Genomic DNA, 20,183 nt, shown 5'->3' with positions numbered 1-20,183 from the left:
GATACTTCAAAGGGTAAAAGCATTAATTATCTATAATCAACTTTTGCTAACTAATTCTAGATATAAAATTTATATATATAGAAAAATATATGTATGTGTATATGTATATATAGAAATATATGTATATATATATTCAGAGTATACAAAATAAGCTAATTTTTAGAATTAAAGTTTGAACTAATGAATATGGGTTATAAAATTTTAATTATAGATTTTTTTCTGATGCAACAACAATACATGCTCTCCAGAAAATTCTGATATAGATAAGAATAAAACAAATAAAAGATTTTAACATTTTGACCAGAGTTAAATATAAATGAATTATGTTTTATTGGCTTTTTCATATTTTTATTCTAAAATTAGAATAATATTCTAAATATTGTGATCTCCATTTTATCCTTTTTGAATATATATTCTTTTAAATAGGATTTTTATAATGGCTTCAGTAGTATTCCATTGTATGAAAGTAGTATAATTAATTTTATCAGCTATTGACATTGTAAATAGTATTGTACTCAGGTCCTAGTACATAAATCTTAAGGTACTCTGAATACTGTAATCCAAATAGTCTTTTGAATAAATTGGAAAGAGTAAAAGTCCTGGGACAGGAAATTACACGTATTTTTCATATAAATTCTCAAACTGTACTTTTGATAGGTTTTTTTACTTATTATTCTCATGATTAGACAAAGTACTCATGAGACTCCTGAGTGGCTCAGTCGGTGAAGCCACTGCCTTCAGCTCAGGTTATGATCCCAAGGTCCTGGGATTGAATCAAATGTCAGGCTCCCTGTTTAGCAGGGAGTCTATTTCTCCCTCCCCGCTGCTTATGCCCTCTCTCCCTGACAAATAAATAAATAAAATCTCAAAAAAAGAAAAAAAAAAGACAAAGGACTCATTTCTTTTTCTTTGAATCTTTGATGAAAATAGGCCTCATTTTTTTAAAATGATTTTGCCAATTTGATACATGAAGTATGGTCTCATTTTTATGATACTTCACATTTTAAAAATTGTTACTGAGATTGAGCCTTTTTTTTTTCTGAATTTGTGGGACATTTACATTTCTCCTTTTATAATGGCTGGGTAGCTTCAGAGGCATTGCCCCTTCTCTGATGAAAAACTGGGTGAAAACTGATAGGTGCCAAGTAGCAGTCTTCTCCCCATCATTGGTTTGTTTTTTGTGTCTGTCTTTTCAGCATAGTATTTTAAATATTTAGGTCTATCGATATTTGCCTCTGTATTTCCTTTTGATTTTATAGTCAGAAATTTTTCTTTTCAAAACCGTATAAATATGTGTATATCTTTTCTTTACCCTTGTATTTTTTGCAATGTGACAGTTATAACTCACTAAATTGTTACAGGATCTGAGAACTGATCTTATATTTTTTCATTTTTTAAAAAAGATTTTATATATTTATTGGAGAGCACGAAAGAGCACATGCGAGCAGGGAGAGGGGCAGAGAGAGTGGGAGAGGCAGAGAAGCTCAAACGGACTCTGCACTGAGTGAAACCCAACTAGGGGCTTAATCTCATAATCCCAAAATCATGACCTCAGCCAAATCCAGGAGTCTTAACTGACTGAGCCACCCAGGCACCCTTGTTTTTATATTTTCTGTCATGTTCCATTGGCCTCCTTGATGCTTCATTCACTGGTCCTGTGCACATTAAGTATGCTAATAGTATTAGATACAACACACTGACCATTAGAGTCTTCTGTTTCAAAATTTATTATTTTCACTCATACATTCTACATAAACTGAAAAATATTTTGCCCAATTCTAACAAAGTGCCTTTGAAATTTTTATTTTGGCAGTATTAAAGCCAAAAATTTCTTTAGACAGAACATAGTACCAGAAATATTGAGTTTCTATTTCTCAAATTTTATATTTTTCTTTAAGTTATAATTCTTTTCCTCTAATATGCACACACACACATTTATATGACTTCATGCTATTTATTTGTTAATCTCACTGAAATATGACATGAGTCAATTTCCTTAGAAAGTTATTCAAAAATTTTTGCACAGTTATATAGGTTATTCTAACACCATTTCTCATTAAGGAGCCTATTGTGAAAAATATTGCATTAATTGCTTTTTCTTTTTGACCTTACACATTCGTTTTAAAATCGAAATAAAAGGTCAACATTTTCTTCACTTTAAATAAGAAAAAGATCCTTAAATACAGATTTTCAGATGATTTAACATCACAAAAATAATATAACTAGTAATAAGAATAAAATTGATTTTTATCCTCATTCTTGATAAGGTTATAAATATTAATTGCCTTGTGATATCGTCTAACATGTATATGCTTAAATATTTGATGACTTGCATCACAAATGATTTTGGTATGCAGGCCCCAGATTCCTGTGTTAATTGCAGTTATTTTTATAGATCAAAATATCTGATGTTGCTATTTACGTTTTAGGTTAGTGGGATGGTTTGGCCATGAACTCAGCACCCGATTTAAGATGGATAACAGTAAGTGTATTCAGTTTCACTTCCCAAGTCATTTCATTTTACCTTTATTTCAATTTTCATCTGTCTTCGTATGATATGTAATGTACATGCCTCATGGAGAGTGCACTTTGAAAATGCCACTGAGAATTCTTAAAATAAGAAATGACATTTCCAGAGTGTAAGACTAAGTGTTTGTAGATTTTAGCATGAATTTGAGTCTATCCCTTTGTCGGGAGATAAGTGGAAGGGAAATGTAATGTACAGGACTGAGATCTCATCAACACTGAGGACCCAAAACACCAGGCAGTGAGGACAGAAAGGAATGTTTTGCTTATAGTCAGACCCGGAGAGACAGGTGTCAATCCCACTTTGCTGCTTAATCGTTTTGTGATGCTGCACAAATTACATCATCTTGGGTTTTTTGTTTTCCTTCTCGCATATCTAATGTGAATAATAAAATCTGTGTCTCTCGGGGTCTGATGGGAGAGTGAGACAGGTTCAAAGCTGTAAACCAAGTAGCACGTACATAATAGTGCTATCAAATAAACATTCGTTTTTAGCTCTCTTTTGTCAGTTTTTCCTTTTGTGGCTTTTGCCACACACCAAACAATAGCAGTTGAACCCCAGCAGGTAGAAATAAAAGTACACCATGTGTGGCGTGCTGCCACACTGCCCTACTTTTTCCTGAGTGACTGACTCTATTCTTCAGTCACGTCAGAGACAGAAAGCTTCCTAAATGTTTTGAGAGTTTCAGTTCAATTTGACCCTTCAGACTGCTACCAACCTGAATTAACTATTTTAAATAAATTCACATTTGCAAAAATCAAGATACAAATGATTAAGTCGGGCTCTTTCATTCAAATCAAGAAACCTGTATTTTATCCTGGCTGCTGGAATAATTAGCTCTGTGGTTATGCCAGTTACTTAAATCTTTTGTGATGGTTTTCTTATCTGTAAACGAGAGAATTGGACTGTATCAGGAGTGGGCAAAGTCTCTCTCTGAAGGGCCAAAGATGAGATCTTTTAACCTTTTGTAGCTATGTTGTCTCTCTGGCAAATACTCAGTTCTGCCATTGTACTTCTAACATGGTCATAGACATAAATGAGTGAATGTGGCTATGTTCCAATGAAACTTTGTTTAAAAAACAAGTCGAGGGCCAGATTTGGTCCCCAGGACATAGTTTATTTAGCCCTGGATTAGACATGTCTCTAAAGACCTAGAATACGTTATAATGCTCTTTAAGTCAGTCTTAGCTTTAACTCGATCCCCAACTAACAATCTTAACTCTATTGCACTTGATCGGCTACTATTCAATCTAATTGATTCTAATTAGGATAATATCTGTTATTAATTTACCTTATAAATATATCATACTTAAATCATTTTTTTAAAAGAATTTATTTATTTATTTGACAGACAGAGATCACAAGTAGGCAGAGAGGCAGGCAGAGAGAGAGGGGGAAGCAGGCTCCCCGCCCGGCAGAGAGCCCGACGCGGGGCTCAATCCCAGAACCCTGAGATCACGACCTGAGCCCAAGGCAGAGGCTTAACCCATTGAGCCACCCAGGCGCCCCTTAAATCATTTTTTCAAAAGCCTTCGTCCTCCCCTAGTAGAAGCCAAATGACCTAATAATCTTAGTGCTAAAAGTCACCTTCCTAGGTCATTTCAATCATATTTCTGCCTTTGGATGGCATTACAATTACAAACCATTAAAATCTTGACATGGTTTTCTAGTAGAAAAAGCAAAGCATGGGCAGAATAAGGAATGCTGATTTGGGAGTGGGAAGACAGAGGATGTGGTTCAGAGTACAAAAGATCATTTTTATGGTCTAAGAGCTCTAGGATTTGGTAGGCTACTACAAAAATGGGGGCAGGGGAGACAGACGTTGCAGGTGAAGGGGAAATATGCCACTATTTTAGGTCCATGGAGTTTCTTTTAAATACCTCAGAAAGCTTAGTAATAAAAGGTTTTAAATATTACTCTTTCTTTCTACTACCTCAGTGTCATTAAAAAAAAAAAAAACCCACAGAGGACATTTTTTAAGGTACATTGTATTAAAAAAATGACATGATGTTCATTTTTCAGAACTACAGTTAATCCCTGGGGTCAGTGGATTTCGAATTTCAAACCCTCCCATTTTGTTGGTCTGCTCCTTACATGCTAGTTTAGAGGTAAGTGATCTATGCTTCAACTTCACACATCCTATATTTTTTTAAGATTTATTTATTTATTTATTTATTTGACAGAGAGAGAGATCACAAGCAGGCAGAGAGGCAGGCAGAGAGAGAGAAGAGTAAGCAGGTTCCCTGCTGAGCAGAGAGCCCGATGCGGGGGCTCGATCCCAGGACTCTGATCATGACCCAAGCCGAAGGCAGAGGCCTTAACCCACTGAGCCACCCAGGTGCCCTTTCAACTTCGCACATCTTGACCAATGTCTTTACTTGACTGTGACCTGTCGTAGGACCATCTCTGCTAAACAGCAAGATTAATGTGCACTGTGTATAAACAGTGATCAAAGGCCAGTGTTCTCCTTCAGGACAGTGACTGTAGCCTAATTGCCATCTTTTATTTCTATCCCCAGCCTTAGCACTGTGCTTGGCACATAATAAATGTTGACACTTGATAAATGTTTTGGAACTGAGCCAGGGAATACGTATTTTTAGTTCCACTTAGAATTTGTATGAACTTAAATAAATTGTTCAATCTTCTCATTGTCTCTCTATTACAAAATAACCATGCAATATTTAATTCTTCATTAATTTACTTATTCAGCATTTATCTATTAAAGTATTATGTGCTGGACATTGTTGTGATTACTGGGGACTCTGCTGCTGCTGGTTCTGGGAGTCAGTGAAAAGTGTCATGTCACAAAGTGCCATGTTACAAAACTATATACTTAAGGGAAAAAATAGAATCCTTCAAAGTAGCCAAAGATTGAATAAGGTTGTCTCATGAGGTTAAGTCGATTTTTTTTTTTAAGTGGAGTGTCTGTGGCATTATATTCTTTTTTTTTTAACTGTATTTTTTATAAACATATATTTTTATCCCCAGGGGTACAGGTCTGTGAATCGCCAGGTTTACACACTGTGGCATTATATTCTTGTATAATCTCTACTACTATTGCCTCAGTATAAATTTTTTAGTAAATTCATACTCATAGTTAAAATTAGTTTTACCCTAATCAATAATATCCAAGGAATCAACTTGGTTTTCTAGATGTGCTTATCTACCTCTCTACCTATTTATAGAAATAGATACTTACTCTACCTGTCCATTTATGTTTATATTAATATTCATATGTATATCTATGTAACTTAATTATTTGGATATTAATTAATTTCACTATGAGACTAAATTTATTTAAGTAAATATATATTAAATAATTATATGCTATATAATTAATATTAATACATATATTAAGTAAATATTTTTATATACACACAAAAAGTAAAATATATTTTAGGTAGATATATAGGGGTTTTTGTAAATATGCATTTCTAACAGATTTTAAATATATAGCTATTCAAGAGAGAATCTGACTTTTTTAATTTAAAGTGTTTTAAAATCATCTAGTTTGTGATATTTTAGGAAATCCTGTTGTGGAATATTTCGGAATGAATGGATAGACTTCGAAGATCTTTTCTAAACCTAAATTCTAGGATTTTGTGACCACGCAAAGCAGTTTCTCACTTTGGCCACTGGGTGGCAGTGTCAAGTTCTTTTTTTTTTTTTTTTTTAATACAGCCTCACCACTACACAGTGGTAATTAACTCATTTCACTTCATCCCAGTTTAAAAAGCACCTTCTCAGTGTGACCACTAGATGGAGCTTGTGTTGTTTACGCTTTTTTGGCAGGTTTTTGTTTTGTTTTGTTTTTTTTAATTGAAAATAGACCCAGTAACAAGATTTTCTCAGCCAGTGAAAAAATTTTTTTTAATTTTTTTAATTTTGGGGGGGGGGGGAGTAGTGAGAGAATCTGCTTATATCTGCTTATCATTATCAGATAATGATATTTGAATTGTTTTTATAGTATCTATTCAGAGCAACACTTCTGTTAAATGTTTTAAAATGAAATAAAATTTTGCTCACTTTGCAAGTTTGTATCAGGAAGAAAATAAGTTTCAGTGTGAAAAGCACCAAGGTGTACCTTAGGAAGAACTAGTACTTAAAGTTATTTGGTCTGATTTTCCTTATCTTTGCAAATGGGTTCTCAGCCAGAGCTAGAAATTTTAGACCCTCTAACTTGAGTATGTTTCTGCAATGGACTGGTTTCAAGTATTTACCCCTTCTGCCATGAAAAAGAAGTCACATTTTCAGTTTTTCTACCACTGGTTCTCCAGGCTAGGCTTGAATGATAAAAAGCACAGAAATGTTTACTGCCATATCACACTGTATTATAGTCACCTGGACAAAGTTTTTGTTTTCAACTGGAATCTGAAGATTGATTTATTTTCTTTCTTTAACAGTTAAACTTAGCAAAAACACTCTAAAACCAACAAAAAGTGGGATTGTACTTCTCTGGAGCATCTTATCACTTAAGTATTTTTCTTGAGCCTCTTAGAAATAGCTTACTTAAGTTATTTGCTGCTGGGCTCCATTCTAACCAAAATTATTTTTATTATTATTTTTATTTTTAAAGATTTTATTTATTTATTTGACAGAGATCACAAGTAGGCAGAAAGACAGAGGGAAGCAGGCTCCCTGCCGAGCAAAGAGCCTGATATGGGGCTCTATCCCAGAACTCTGGGATCATGACCTGAGCCGAAGGCAGAGGCTTTAACCCACTGAGCCACCCAGGTGCCCCTAACCAAAATTATTTTAACTAATCCAGCATTGTGTTGAAAAAAGTGTTTTTTGAAATTCTTCCTCTCCATTATAAATTGCAAAATTCTGAAATGACAAAACAATGTATCTCTTTGCTTCTTATTCTTTACCTAAGCACTAAAATGTTCTACTCCCTAGATGCCACGTGAGTAAGCATGAAAGGCTGCCGTTATGTTGTTCCTGCCCTTGTTTACAGAATAGCATTATAAGAGATGGGTAATTAAAGTTCAAATAAATGAGAAATAGATGCATGAATCAAAGTGCCTTTTCTTGTTGTAGCTACTTGTCTTTCAAAAGATATCCAGCATAGTCAGAAATCAACTGGAGGAGAGATTCTAAACCTAAGAATCAGTGCACATGGATATGATACCAGTTTGACAATATGATCTTTTAAAATATTAATACAATTTTGTTTATAATTACTTATGCATTCAGTTGAATGATGGTATGAAAAATAGCACCTTATAATCATTTTCAAACTGTCTTTTTCTTTATATTATTGGCTATTTATACCACATATTTTTTCTTTTTTCTTTTTAAGATTTTATTTATTTATTTGACAGAGATCACAAGTAGGCAGAGGCAGGCAGAGAGAGAGGAGGAAGCAGGCTCCCCGCTGAGCGGAGAGCCTGATGGAGGGCTCGATCCCAGAACCCCGGGATCATGACCTGAGCTGAAGGCAGAGGCTTTAACCCACTGAGCCACCCAGCCACCCCTATACCACATATTTATATAGTACAAATAGAAATATGTATGGTACAAATATGGTACAAAATATGTATGGTACAAATATGGTACAAAATATGGTAGGAACCAGGAGGCATACGGTAGCCCTCTTTGGGACACTGAGTGTGACCTTCGGTGACAACTGTCACTTGACTACATGTACTCTTGAGTTCATTTGTCTCATTTTTAAAATGAAGATATTTATAGGAAATTACTTCAGAAATCTCAGTCTTCTAACTGCTAACTTGAAATAAAAAATATATCTGTTGTATTTTGAAGGGCCATACTTGTATTCGGTGATAGGTAGACGATTTTTAGACTCTTTCAGTATATGAATTTATAATGAAATAAATAGCTCCAAAATACAAAATTGGAGCATTCAATTAAAATATACAGCAAGTAAGAAGAAGTATACTGTGTGATTCCTCAGAAAGTGATTAGGTGGCCTATTTTAAGAATTTAAGAGAAAAAATGTGACAGTAGAAAACGTCATACTATACTTATTTTTTCCCATTTAAACTTCTCTAACTTTTTTAGCTTTGTATTCATTTTTCTTAGTAAGAAAAATAACCCATGTAGTTGAAATTCTGCCAAAAATTGTTATAAGCTGAATATTTTCAAACTACAGTTTTCAGTTTTTTTAATTAAAAAAAACTCTTTCTCAGTACAGAAAGCGTAGAAATAATGAGACACCAAAAAGAAATCTATTGGATTCTTCAGTTAACTCCTGTTATCCCCTCTTAATATTTTTCTAAAATATTTAATTTATTTATTTGAAAGAGAGAATGAGAGAGAGAGCACGTGTGCCTACAAGAGTGGGGAGGAGCAGAGGGAGAAGCAGACTCCCCGCTGAGCAGGGAGCCAGATATGGGAGTGGATTCCAGGATCAGGACCTAAGTTAAAGGCAGTTGCTTAACCAATTGAGCCACCCAGCCACCACCACCCCCTTTTAATATTTTTATGTGAGTTCTCAGAACAGACCTTTACAGCCTCTGACAGGATTTTAAGAGTGCCTCGTAGTCTAGCTGCCCTTACTGTGGTTTAATGATGGAAAATGGTTTCATATTTAAAAGTTATTTTATTATCAAAGAGTCACGGTATGTTAAATTTGGGACTACTTGTCATAAAAAAAAATGGGTTTCTAGCTATCAGAGAAATCTGCAAGAACAAAATCTCCTTTAAAAAAACCTATAAACTTAAGTAATATTCCCCAAAGTCTTACTAACCTACAAATACAAATGAAATATCATTAAAAGTAGTACTTCACACATTGCTCCTACCTGTATCTTATGGGGCTTATAGCAGAACCAGAAAAATTTTCAGAATTATGTATAAATCAAATGTTCCTTGAATTACTATTAATCTCCAAAGAGAAGCTTGGAAAAATTCCTCTCGTATTCTTTTATTCCTATCCTGCCAACAAAATCACGGGTGGGTCGTGCTTTGCTTCTCCCTGCTCCTGCCCTCCGTAAGAATTGATTCTTGATTCAGGCTCTCTTGATCCAAAAGTTGGCTGTGTTCCCTTGAGTCCGCCTTGTGCCAGATCCACTCACATTTTGTTTTGCAGCAGACAGTGAAGAGATGGCTCCTGTCAGACGCCACGTAGCTCGGGCTACCTGAGTGACTCGGGTTACCTCCTTGTACTGCCCATCCCAGACACCTTCTGTGATCTACACAACTCGACCTGCTTCCACAGTCTGTGATGTGTGGTTGAGGACAGAGACCAATGCCATTCTGTCCTGTTTCTCCCATCTTCCTTGGATACTGTTACCTTCGATACAAATCCCTTTTATCTCCTTCAGCCAAATCTGCAGCTTCCGTGCCATACAGATCAAGGAAATCTTTGCCCAGATGGTTTGAGTTCTATTAGAATGCCTGCTCACACATGCCCCGTGCATATACAGAAATAACTATTTTCCCAAGCTTCATAAAGTCTAGATGTCACTGAACGACCCTGTCTTTGCTCTGTGACATACATGATACAGAAAAGGGATATTAAGTGACATGCCAGTGCATCACGCTGTTTGAAGTTCATTCAGTTCTTATATGTGGGATATATTTTTAAACTCTGCTTGACCTTAAGAGATAAGCTAGAAAAGCATGTCTGCTTTGACCTCTAATGTTCCAACAACAGTTACTGTGTGCACTTGTCACTCATCTTAATATAAGACATCTCAGGCAGCAAATGGCAGTGTGTTCACACCAGTGCTGGAGTTTAGCAGGGGAAAAAATGATGAAAGAAGAGGGAAAGATAAAGGGAAAGAGTGAGAGGGAGGACGGAAAGAGAGACAGAAACACACACACAGAAACGCGAGGCTAACGGCCTCGGTACTAACATATATATTATCTAACATTACTTGCTTCCCTGTCTGACAATACTTGTTTTATTATTTAACTGCTTATTTCCTTACTGTTAACTGGGGAGATTCAGAAATTGGTAGGAAATTAAAAGCAATCTCGGTCAGACTGCCTTTCGTATGTACAAGCGTGTTTAGCCCTTATTATACTGTGTGGGTCAAAAAGCTATCAGAGTAGAAAAAAGAAGTCTTCTTGATTGTGATTAAAATGGTTGTGAGGAAAAGGTTTGAATTTCATGATCTTTAAATGCATTTGTTAAGGTATGTTTTACTTACATTAATTATACTAAGTTGATTTAAAATAACTCTAAAAGAATGTTATCCTAACTTATTTTTCGTCTTCTTTTGTAAGTATTGTTTAAATGACATTTGTACGGTTTTTCCTGTCACAGCAACTATGTATTCGGCTTTCAGTGGCCAAGCATTTAAAAGAGGACATGTTTTTACGAAGGATTATCTAAAACGGGATGTTTTTGGAAAGGTCGAAAGTGGGCATTTCCTTTTTTAACATGGTTCTCAGTTAATTTTTGCTTCGTTGTACATCAACAAGACACTGTTAATCAGATCACTTCTTATTCTGTAGATCTTTAAGCAAGCAACTATGAAAGCATTGAGGAGAAAATCTATTTTGCTCACTGGTTATCTGGAATACTTGATCAAGCATTATTACAACAAAGATAAAGCAGACACCAAGAAACCATTTGTGAACATAATTACTCCAGCCGGCATAGAGGACCGCGGATGCCAGCTTACACTAACGTTTTCTGTTCCAATAAAATGTGTTTTCCAAGAACTAGAAAAACGAGGAGTGGTTGTAAGTATATCTTTTGCTTTGCTACCCGGTTTTCTCTCTGGGTTGCATGTTGGGGATAAAATTTGGGTTCTTTGGTTAATTTACTGTTGCGTGTTATTTCACATCAGTCAGTCAATGAGGATAGATTGCCAACTAAATATTCATCACTGTGCTAACTGAAGGCATAGAGCTCTGTCGTTTCTGATAAAAGGGAAGAAACCACAAATTTTGAATATAGGAACCCGTCTTCTATAATTCATTCATTCTTTTCATTACAGTTTGAGCCGAAAAAAAAAAATGTTTCATTATAATCAATTAGGACATGTTTTCACTAGTTTTTACCAGTGAAAGCCCAAATATGTATGTTTATTGAATATACAGAATTAAATAACATAACATAGTGGGGAGGAAGAAAAGAAGTCAGTCTTATTTAGCTGTTTGTTTGAGCTGAGTCATTTCAACCTTGTCATTTAGTCAAAAAAGAACTGCAGACTCATCTCAGGGGTGTTAACATTGTAGGGAATATTTTTTTTTTTTTTAAACCTGAGGCCCTTAATGATCTGTTTATAGTCTCTTGAAGAAAAGAAGCATTAGTAGGGTCATTTCAGGAGAAACGGTGGTCATGTATCTATCTCCAGGGACAGCGTAGGTTAGGAATTGCTCCACTCGTGTGGTCCTGTCACTCCCGAGGAGAGGGTATCTCAGATTCCAGAGGCACGGATCTGTACCTCGGTGTTCCAAGTCAAGTTTTACCATTTGTAAGCTGTGTGCTCTAGGAAAGTTAATTTACCTCTATTGGTTTGAGTTTTTGCATCTGCATTTTGGGGGCAAAAATGCCTCCAAAAGTAGTTGTGAGAATTAAATGGTCCAGTGCACATAAACCAGATATTGAGTGTACTAACTCACAGTGGGTATTTTTTGAAGATCAGTCATAGCGATCTTCAGTCTAGACCAAATTATTTGGGTCCATTTTGTGACATTTCAGAGACAGCGCCAACTCCTTACTGATGTTATAAGAGATTAAAGGATCCAACCTAAAGACTGTTGACTAAAACTCTCCATGTCCCGGGATGTTCTCATTGATTTGTATTCGCCCAAGGGTTCTAGTCTCTCCAGAGTCTCCCCACCAGTAAATTATATCCATGACTTACTGAACACTTCAAGATGATTGCTGAGTAGATTTCAGGAAAACTTTTGGATACACATGATATTCATATTTTAGCTATTATTAAGAGGAGAGTTTCCAATAACACAGAAACATGCTTTACTACAAGTAAAAAAAAAATGTTTATATATTAAGTTTTAGGGAAATCAGCATGATTGCTTTATGTAAGTTTATCTTGCATGTAGATTTTTCATCATGTGAGTAAGATAACGTTATTGTGACTTTATATCCTACCCACCCCCCCCTCACAGTGTGACAAGCGAGAACCAAATGGCATCCGAGTGGCTCCAGTTCCTCTCTACAACTCTTTTCATGATGTTCATAAGTTTATCAGTCTACTCGCTTCTGCACTTGACTCTGCAGGGATCAAAAATAACAGCGTTTTCTAGAACAACTTCAGCAAGTGTTATTGAGAGTTTCTATGGTTATTGTATTATTATTTTCAAATTTTAATGATTAGAAGTTTTCCAAAACTGATTACACATACTGGGCAATGAATTATATACTTTACAGAAAAATCTGATATATTTTTTCCAAGAGTCTGTGATTCTGAGGAATCCACGTGTCTTCAATTTCTTCATGCTTGGTGGATCAAAGTTTTACTGGTCTAAGTATTATGTACACAATCTTAGCTGTCACATTTCATGGTCAGTGAATGTTTTATGTTGACTTAATTTATAATTTGACAACTTCATAATGTATGTGCAGTCTTTTGTGTCAATTTTAGAAATGTTACTTTAGTTTTAATTTACCAAAGAGTTTCTTATAGTCACTATAATTTCACAGTCTGATATATGCATGATTTTGCAATATTCCATCCAACTCTAAGGAAGAAAAACTATATTTTCTAGGACAGTAGTTTTCAAATATCTTGGCCATGGCCCACACTAAGAAATATATTTAATCTCAGAGACTAATATTTATATGTGTTTATACCTTATTTATTGATTCTAATATACAAATTGTATCATATTTTAACATCTGTGAAAGAATTTATTTTTCAGTTTTTAGTCAACAATTCTTATAGTTGCCACTGACCATTCTGTCATGTTACCATCCCTGGCATTAACATGCTTCTCACAGTGAACAGATGATTTTTAAAAAGAGGCATCTATAGAAAAAGCAGAAGTGTCATACATTATTGGTCTATGCTCTACTATTTATTATTCATTTTATCTTATTACAGCAAGTGTTGGTTGAGACTTATTACATTTATTTCCCAACTAACTCTTGGGTCCTAATCCATTTTACAAAGTTGTCCCTTTATTTGAAAGTACCGTAATTCCTTATTTTTTTAATGGGGACGTGTGCTGATAGAAGTCTGTCCATGGTACCTGTCTCTGCAGTGGTGAAAAAAGTCATCCCGAGACACTTGCGACTAAGAATTAGAATTAGCAAATGAGTGCTTCATCTCTCCCCTTCTGACCCAAATCTATGGGCCATTCTTTCCACTAGTAAACTACAGTCACACTCAACCCTTAGGACTTTCCTGGCTTTCCGCTGTTGTTGCTATAACTACTATTCATGAATTGGCAAAATAGTCTACATTCAATGTATACCTGGGCAGGAAGAAGGAATGACTACAGCATAATTAGTACCCCTGATGAACAAATTTGAATGAAATTAACTTAGACAACCATTAGAGTTAAATAAAAAGATGCAGAACTGACAGCAGTATCAGCACCTACGGTGATAAATGTATGGAGTACTCGCCATGTACCATGCGTGGTGCTGATCTATTCATACGTTATCTTATTTGACCCTGTACAACTTCACAGAGAAGAAATCGTTTTGAATCTCACAGGAGTAAGCAAAACAGACATGGTTTCAGTTCTCAGGAAACATGCAGCTTAGTGGGAGAAAGAGGTAATAAAACATACAAACACCCAAGTAAATAAATATATGATTACAAACTATAGGTTTTATGAAAGAAAAACAGATGATACTATAAGAGAAAAATCTCAAGGGTATTAATTAGATGGCCAAGTAAGGGTGTATGAAGGTGATTATAAGGTTCAAGTTCTTAAATACTGTGCAAAAAATTAAAAAAAAAATTCTTGCTAATCACATTAAAATCACATCAAATTATGTATACAAGTTACTCAAAGAATAATCAGTACTATGTCCTCATCACACAGGCTAGGAAGCAGAGTATTAGAAATGCCCTTTTTCCCTGTTTGTATTCTCCTTCCTCCCCAAATCCAGAGATAACCATCAAATAATATTTTGTGTTAATCATTCCCTTACTTTCATTGAAGGTTTATATCTATGTATGTACACATAAAAATACATTAGCCAATACTGTCTGTGTGTGAACTTTGTGTAAATATAATTGTATATATTCTGCTTCTTTTACTCAAAAACCTAGTTTTTGAGATTTACCAATTTGTTACATACAGCTTTGTACCCATTTTCATTGCTGCTCAGTGTTCTGGTATATAATTGGAATTACTAATTTAGTATTTATTTTTGGAGTTACTCATTTTTCCATGACTAATGAACATTGAGTTTTTCCAAATATCTTTAACATTGCAACAGTGCTGCTATTAACATTCTTGGTACACAGGTTCAAATGTTTGCCTAGGACATATAACTCTGAAAATGTTGGGTCATAGGACACACACATGTTCAACTTCACAGTGCAACATTAAACTCTTCTCCCAAGATGTTGGACCAGTTTCCATTCTAACCAGTAGGAAATGAGAGTTTGCCAATAGTAGCTGCTGATTGCTTTTGTCATGTATGCTGGCTAAAATAGGGTGATTACTGAAATAACAGAATGAGTGTATAACTTCCACAGAAGTAGGAGGAACATAGTGAAGACATATACATACACTGTTGTTTATGCTTCAGAAACTGTCCTTAATCTGTGGATTGAGCCAACACTAGAATTTTACCTGAGTTTTACCCTTGCTCAGCTCTTTTCCTTTCCCATGTTGTCTGAGAACTTGTCTGAAGATTTTCCTGATGAGCTCCCCTTCAATAAAACATAATAATCCAGGGGTGCCTGGGTGGCTCAGTCGGTTAAGTGTTAGACTCTTGGTTTCCACTTAGGTCACGATCTCGCAGGTCGTGGGATTGAGCCCCATGTGGCTCCATGCTCACTGGAGGGTCTGCTTGAAAATTCCCTCTCTGCCCCTCCTTCCACTCACTCTCAAATCTTTTTAAAGAAAACTATATTAATACAAATCCCAGCCAAAGCTCTGTTTCTAGGAAAGTCAATCTGAGAATATCTTTCATCTAGTTTTAATAACCATAAGCCTTTTATATTCTATATCTAGCATATGGTAAATTTCAGTTGTTTCTGTTGGTTTTCACAAATAATGCTTATTTTCTTGTGTGTATTCGACTTGTTAACTTTTCTTTTTTTTTTTTTTTTTTGGCTAACTTTAAACCACTCATTTTATTGACCCCCCCCCTTGGAATTATTTGAGAACTGGGTTAAAGTATGTCTTTCTAAAGATACTCATTTTTGCTTCTGCCAGTTACTCAGGGTCATTTCTAACACAAGAACACTTAAAATTTTTTTAAGATTATTTATTGGAGGGGGGAGGGGGAGAGTGAGGGAGGGAGAAACTTTAGCTGACTCCCTGCTGGGGCCAGAGCTGATGTGGGGCTCCATCTCATGACCCTGAGATCACAATCTGAGCCAAAAACAAGAGTTGGATGCTTAACTGTGTCACCCAGGCACCCCTAAAATTTTTGTTTTCAGATCACATGGGTAGTATGAGACTGGATGTGTTAATCCTTACAAGGGCCAATTTAGAGTTGCAAATTCTCTGAAGATACTAATTTTTCTTGCTGTTCTTTTACATATTCTTTGGTTGCCAACATTATGTAGGACTCTTGGATCAGTTTACTTAGTTGGCTGGTCCTGAGCTTGTTCAATGTCTCATTTAGTTACCAGCACTGAAGCTCAATGACTTCAGGATATGGCAGAAACTCTTAAGATGAAAACCATACTTTTACTTCCCAGGTTCTTGCTTTTATTTTATTTTGGGGTTCTTAGAATTTCTTACTTTCATGCCATCTCATTTTAAAAGGCTTTTTCTGGCCACTGATTTTTACTTTTGTTTTCCAGTATCTAACCCCCAACAATATGTTAAATTGTCATGTTTTATGACTAGAAACAAATATTAAGCACTTCCTATTTTCCCTGTAGAAAATGAATTGTGCCTTTTTAATAGCTCATGAACATTTATATAAATGCAGTTCTTTTAGAGTGATACCCTTGGAAGCTATGATAATACATAGAGCTGTCTGTGTAACACTGAAGTATACTTACCATACAAAACTGACTGGGGGAAAGGCTGGGTGTGAGGGCAATAACTAAATTTCAAATTAAAGAAACTTTTTCTACAGATATTTTCTGCTAGGTAACTTTCTTCTTGACGTCAAAACTGTGTGAGTTTACATTCAAATTGTGTTCTGCTTTTGTTCCATAAACTGAAATTGTTAGAGCATTGAATTTTAAGTAAATGGGTTTTTGCATCACCTTAAGAAAACTGTGAACACCCTGAAAGCATCATATCGTAAAGCACAACATTGAACATCACTGAACTAAGGCATCCTGTAACTGAGATGATGGGTTTGATGCTTGTGTGGGTCATTAGCATCTATATTATGTGTTTTTGAAAGATAAAATTCATGTTCTGCCCTCTAGTGATAGATTTTAATCTCAGCAAGACATTTATAAAGAGGAGTATTATGGACTAATGCATTTAAACATTTATGATGTGTTTTAGTTTATTCCAATTATTTTTATCAATGCTCCAGTTTTCTAATTTCTGACTCTTCTAATTTCAGCTCCTGAGTCCTTTTGATATTACCTTAACTTTTTTTTTTAAATATTTATTGCTTTTGGTGTAAGAAAATGCATGCTCACCTTGTATATTTCTTATCTCAATCCTGACATCACTTATTTCTCTAAGAATATGTGTTGCTTTTGGAAGAAAATGATATTTAGAAACCATAATCTAAACAGTAAGAGTGCTCATTATAATCAAGTTAATCATAGTTTCCAGGATTTTCAGTTGGCAGAGTTAGGAAATATATATTTTAAGAGAAATTGTATTTAAAATTAGATAGTAACTATGTCCTTGATGTGGCACAACATGAAGGAGGCTGCATCACTTGCACAGTAGTGTCGGGAATTGATGAACTTGAATCCAGTCAAACTCTTAGGGCTGTTTTCCAGTGTAAAAAAAACTATGGGGCATAGAGAAGTTAAATGGCCCCCCAAAGAAGCAAAGGTGGGGGATGCTACATGGCAGCTCACTGGGTTTCCTCAACATGTCAATGGCATGAATATGGAAGAGGTGAGGGAGAATAGACTGTTCTCGTGTAGTGAAACCAAAGAGACATTAGTAAATGCAATTTGGGGATTTTCTTTGGATCTTGATTCAAAGACCATCTTACAAGGAGTAGTAAATCCAATTACTGTGTTTCAAAGGTAATGTGAGGCCACCTGGGTGGCTCAGTAGGCTGAAAGTCTACCTTTGGCTTAGGTCATGACCCTGGAGTCCCAGGATCGAGTTCTGCATTGGACTCCCTGCAAATTTGCTGCTCCCTCTCACCCCCCTCCCTTCTCATGCCCTCTCTCTTACTCCTTCTCAAATAAAATAAAATAAAATAAAATAAAATAAAATAAAAACATTTAAAGGCAGTGTAATAACTCTTGTGTGTATGGTGATAGCACTAGTATAGTACCAATAAAAATGCATTGCTGAGAGAATTGAGGACATACTAACAGGGAAGAATTTTATTCAACTTGTTAGCTATGACAGCTACTTAGGATGTAACAAGATATGAATATTTTTAAATAGAGACACCCAGCACATGGGAATGAAAAGATACAAAGTCTGGAGTTGGCTTTGAAATTCCTCTGCCTCCCCTCCCCCCAATAAGAATGCTAACAAATAAATTACCACACACTTAATCCACCCACATTATCTTACAGTTCTGCAGGTTACAGTGTCAGCAATGTCCCACTAGATCAAACTCAAGGTTTTGGCAGGATTCCTTTCTGGAGGTAGTAGGGGAAATTCCCATTTCCTTGCCTTTTTCAGCATCTAGAAGTTGCCAATATTTCTTGGTTCTGATCTCCATCTTCAAAGCCAGCAATGTTGTATCTCTCTGACACTTCTTTTTTCATAGTCTAATAGCCTCCCTCTTCCACTTTCAAGAGCTTTTGTTATTACATTGGGCCCAACTGGATAATCCAGGTTTATCTCTGTGAAAGCCAATAGATTCATCTTAATTTCACCAGCAGTCATGATTCTCCTCTGCTATATAATGTAAAATATTCATATCTTCTGGTTATTAAGACATGGACCTCCTTGGGGGTCGTTACTCTTCATACCGCAGGAAGAAACGATGGATGGGAAGGAAGGAAAGAGAAAAATGTATGACAAAATCTTGATAATTCTGAAGAATTTCAAGATTCTCTCTACTTTTGTTAATACTTGAAAAATAAGCAATAAGTGTGATGGCTTAGGTAAAAATCCTGGATAACTTCCTCAAAAGTCATGATTTTAACAAAATCATGTATATAATGCTTTCCACCCATATTCTAGGATGGAAACAATCCCTTCTGTCTCCACATGTCAAAAAAAATTATCTGTAATTTTCTTATGATGGATTTTGAAAGGAACATATCTTACACTGTATTTGTATATATCTTTTCTCCCTATCTTAATAAAACTTGGTTAATATTTTGTGTCTTGTTTATTTTATTTTATTTTAGTATGTCACTTGGTACTTACCACTGTGTTGAACATAGATTTTGGCTCTTAAAGCAGGTAATTAATGAGAAATGTACAGTTATAACAAGTCAAATATGATACCCATTTTTACCTTGAGGCCACCACTGGTATTATCACACTGCATCTTCCTTTGTCTCTAGAGGGACTCAAAAGCCCTCTTCCAGTGCCCTACCCAGAAACAAACTTCAGAATGATTTCCATTATCATAAATAATAATACTCTAAAGCATGTCTTCTCACAGAAGACAAATCAACTAACAGAATTCCTGGGTCTCTGTTGAAATCTCAATCACATATATTCACAATAGTATTTTAGGTGAAAAGTACTGCATTTTTGTGCCAATATTTACTAAACAGAGGTCTTAATTTTCTCTTTCCCCGTTTGTGAGAGTTTCACTTTATGCAGCTCTCCTTGCATTCTATTGTGTTAAAACAGCAAGCTTGTCAAGAATGGAGACATTGCAGTGATATATGCAGAGTCTATGGGAGACATTTTCTCTATGGGTTAAAGTAAGTAGTTGGATCAAAGTCAGGACATAGATGCTACAGCTGGTCTAGGAAAAAATGGCAATTAAGAGGAAAAAAAAGAACAGAAAGAGAGAATCACAGACAGTCTTTTTTTAGGAGGCAACAACAGAACCAGACTGTTTGAAATTGGTAACTGACTCCAAATGTCACATTTTTTCACTGAATTCTAAATAATATTGCTATTTTATAACTGTTACTTGGTTGTATTGATGGCCATATTAACTTATTTCACAACAAACTTGCTACATATATTTTTATACACTATATATGTTATCTTTTTCTTATATTTCCTTCTCAACAATACTTAGATTTGAAGAAAAGCATGTTAAAGTTTAAAGGATATTTCTTCAAATGGTTTTCAGTTCAGTCAAAGCTGACACGTGATCAGTTTTGGTACTTCTGCTAGTACAAGTGTGATTATTTATTAGAAAATCTCAAGTTCTTTAAAAATGTAAAACTGTAAAATAAGACAAGAAAATTGTTTTCAAGTACTTCCTTTGGGAAAGTTGTGTAAGTTACAATCATATAAGGGAACAAAACTGGCGTATACTAATCTCTATTTC

At 35.2% G+C, this 20,183-nt stretch overlaps 1 protein-coding gene across 7 annotated transcripts in view; it reads left to right on the top strand.

The window, feature by feature from the left end:
- Nucleotides 1–19,026, top strand: part of KYNU (kynureninase) — a 131,755-nt gene extending 112,729 nt beyond the window's left edge. For 6 of the 7 annotated variants that reach the window (XM_047722467.1, XM_047722472.1, XM_047722471.1 and 3 more), the window contains 4 exons: nucleotides 2,430–2,482; nucleotides 4,550–4,635; nucleotides 10,955–11,185; nucleotides 12,581–19,026. In XM_047722467.1, the coding sequence (XP_047578423.1) occupies nucleotides 2,430–2,482; nucleotides 4,550–4,635; nucleotides 10,955–11,185; nucleotides 12,581–12,718 (508 nt within the window). In that variant the 3' untranslated portion in view covers nucleotides 12,719–19,026. The remainder of the gene's footprint in view (nucleotides 1–2,429; nucleotides 2,483–4,549; nucleotides 4,636–10,954; nucleotides 11,186–12,580) is intronic. The other variant, XM_047722468.1, reaches the window with a different exon arrangement.
- The last annotated feature ends 1,157 nt before the right edge of the window (nucleotides 19,027–20,183 follow it).

This window comes from Lutra lutra, chromosome 3 (genome assembly GCF_902655055.1).
Source record: "Lutra lutra chromosome 3, mLutLut1.2, whole genome shotgun sequence".
In the NCBI taxonomy this organism is placed as follows: domain Eukaryota; kingdom Metazoa; phylum Chordata; class Mammalia; order Carnivora; family Mustelidae; genus Lutra; species Lutra lutra.
Note: the sequence above shows the minus strand (reverse complement) of the source record. Positions and strands in the feature narration are given on the sequence as shown.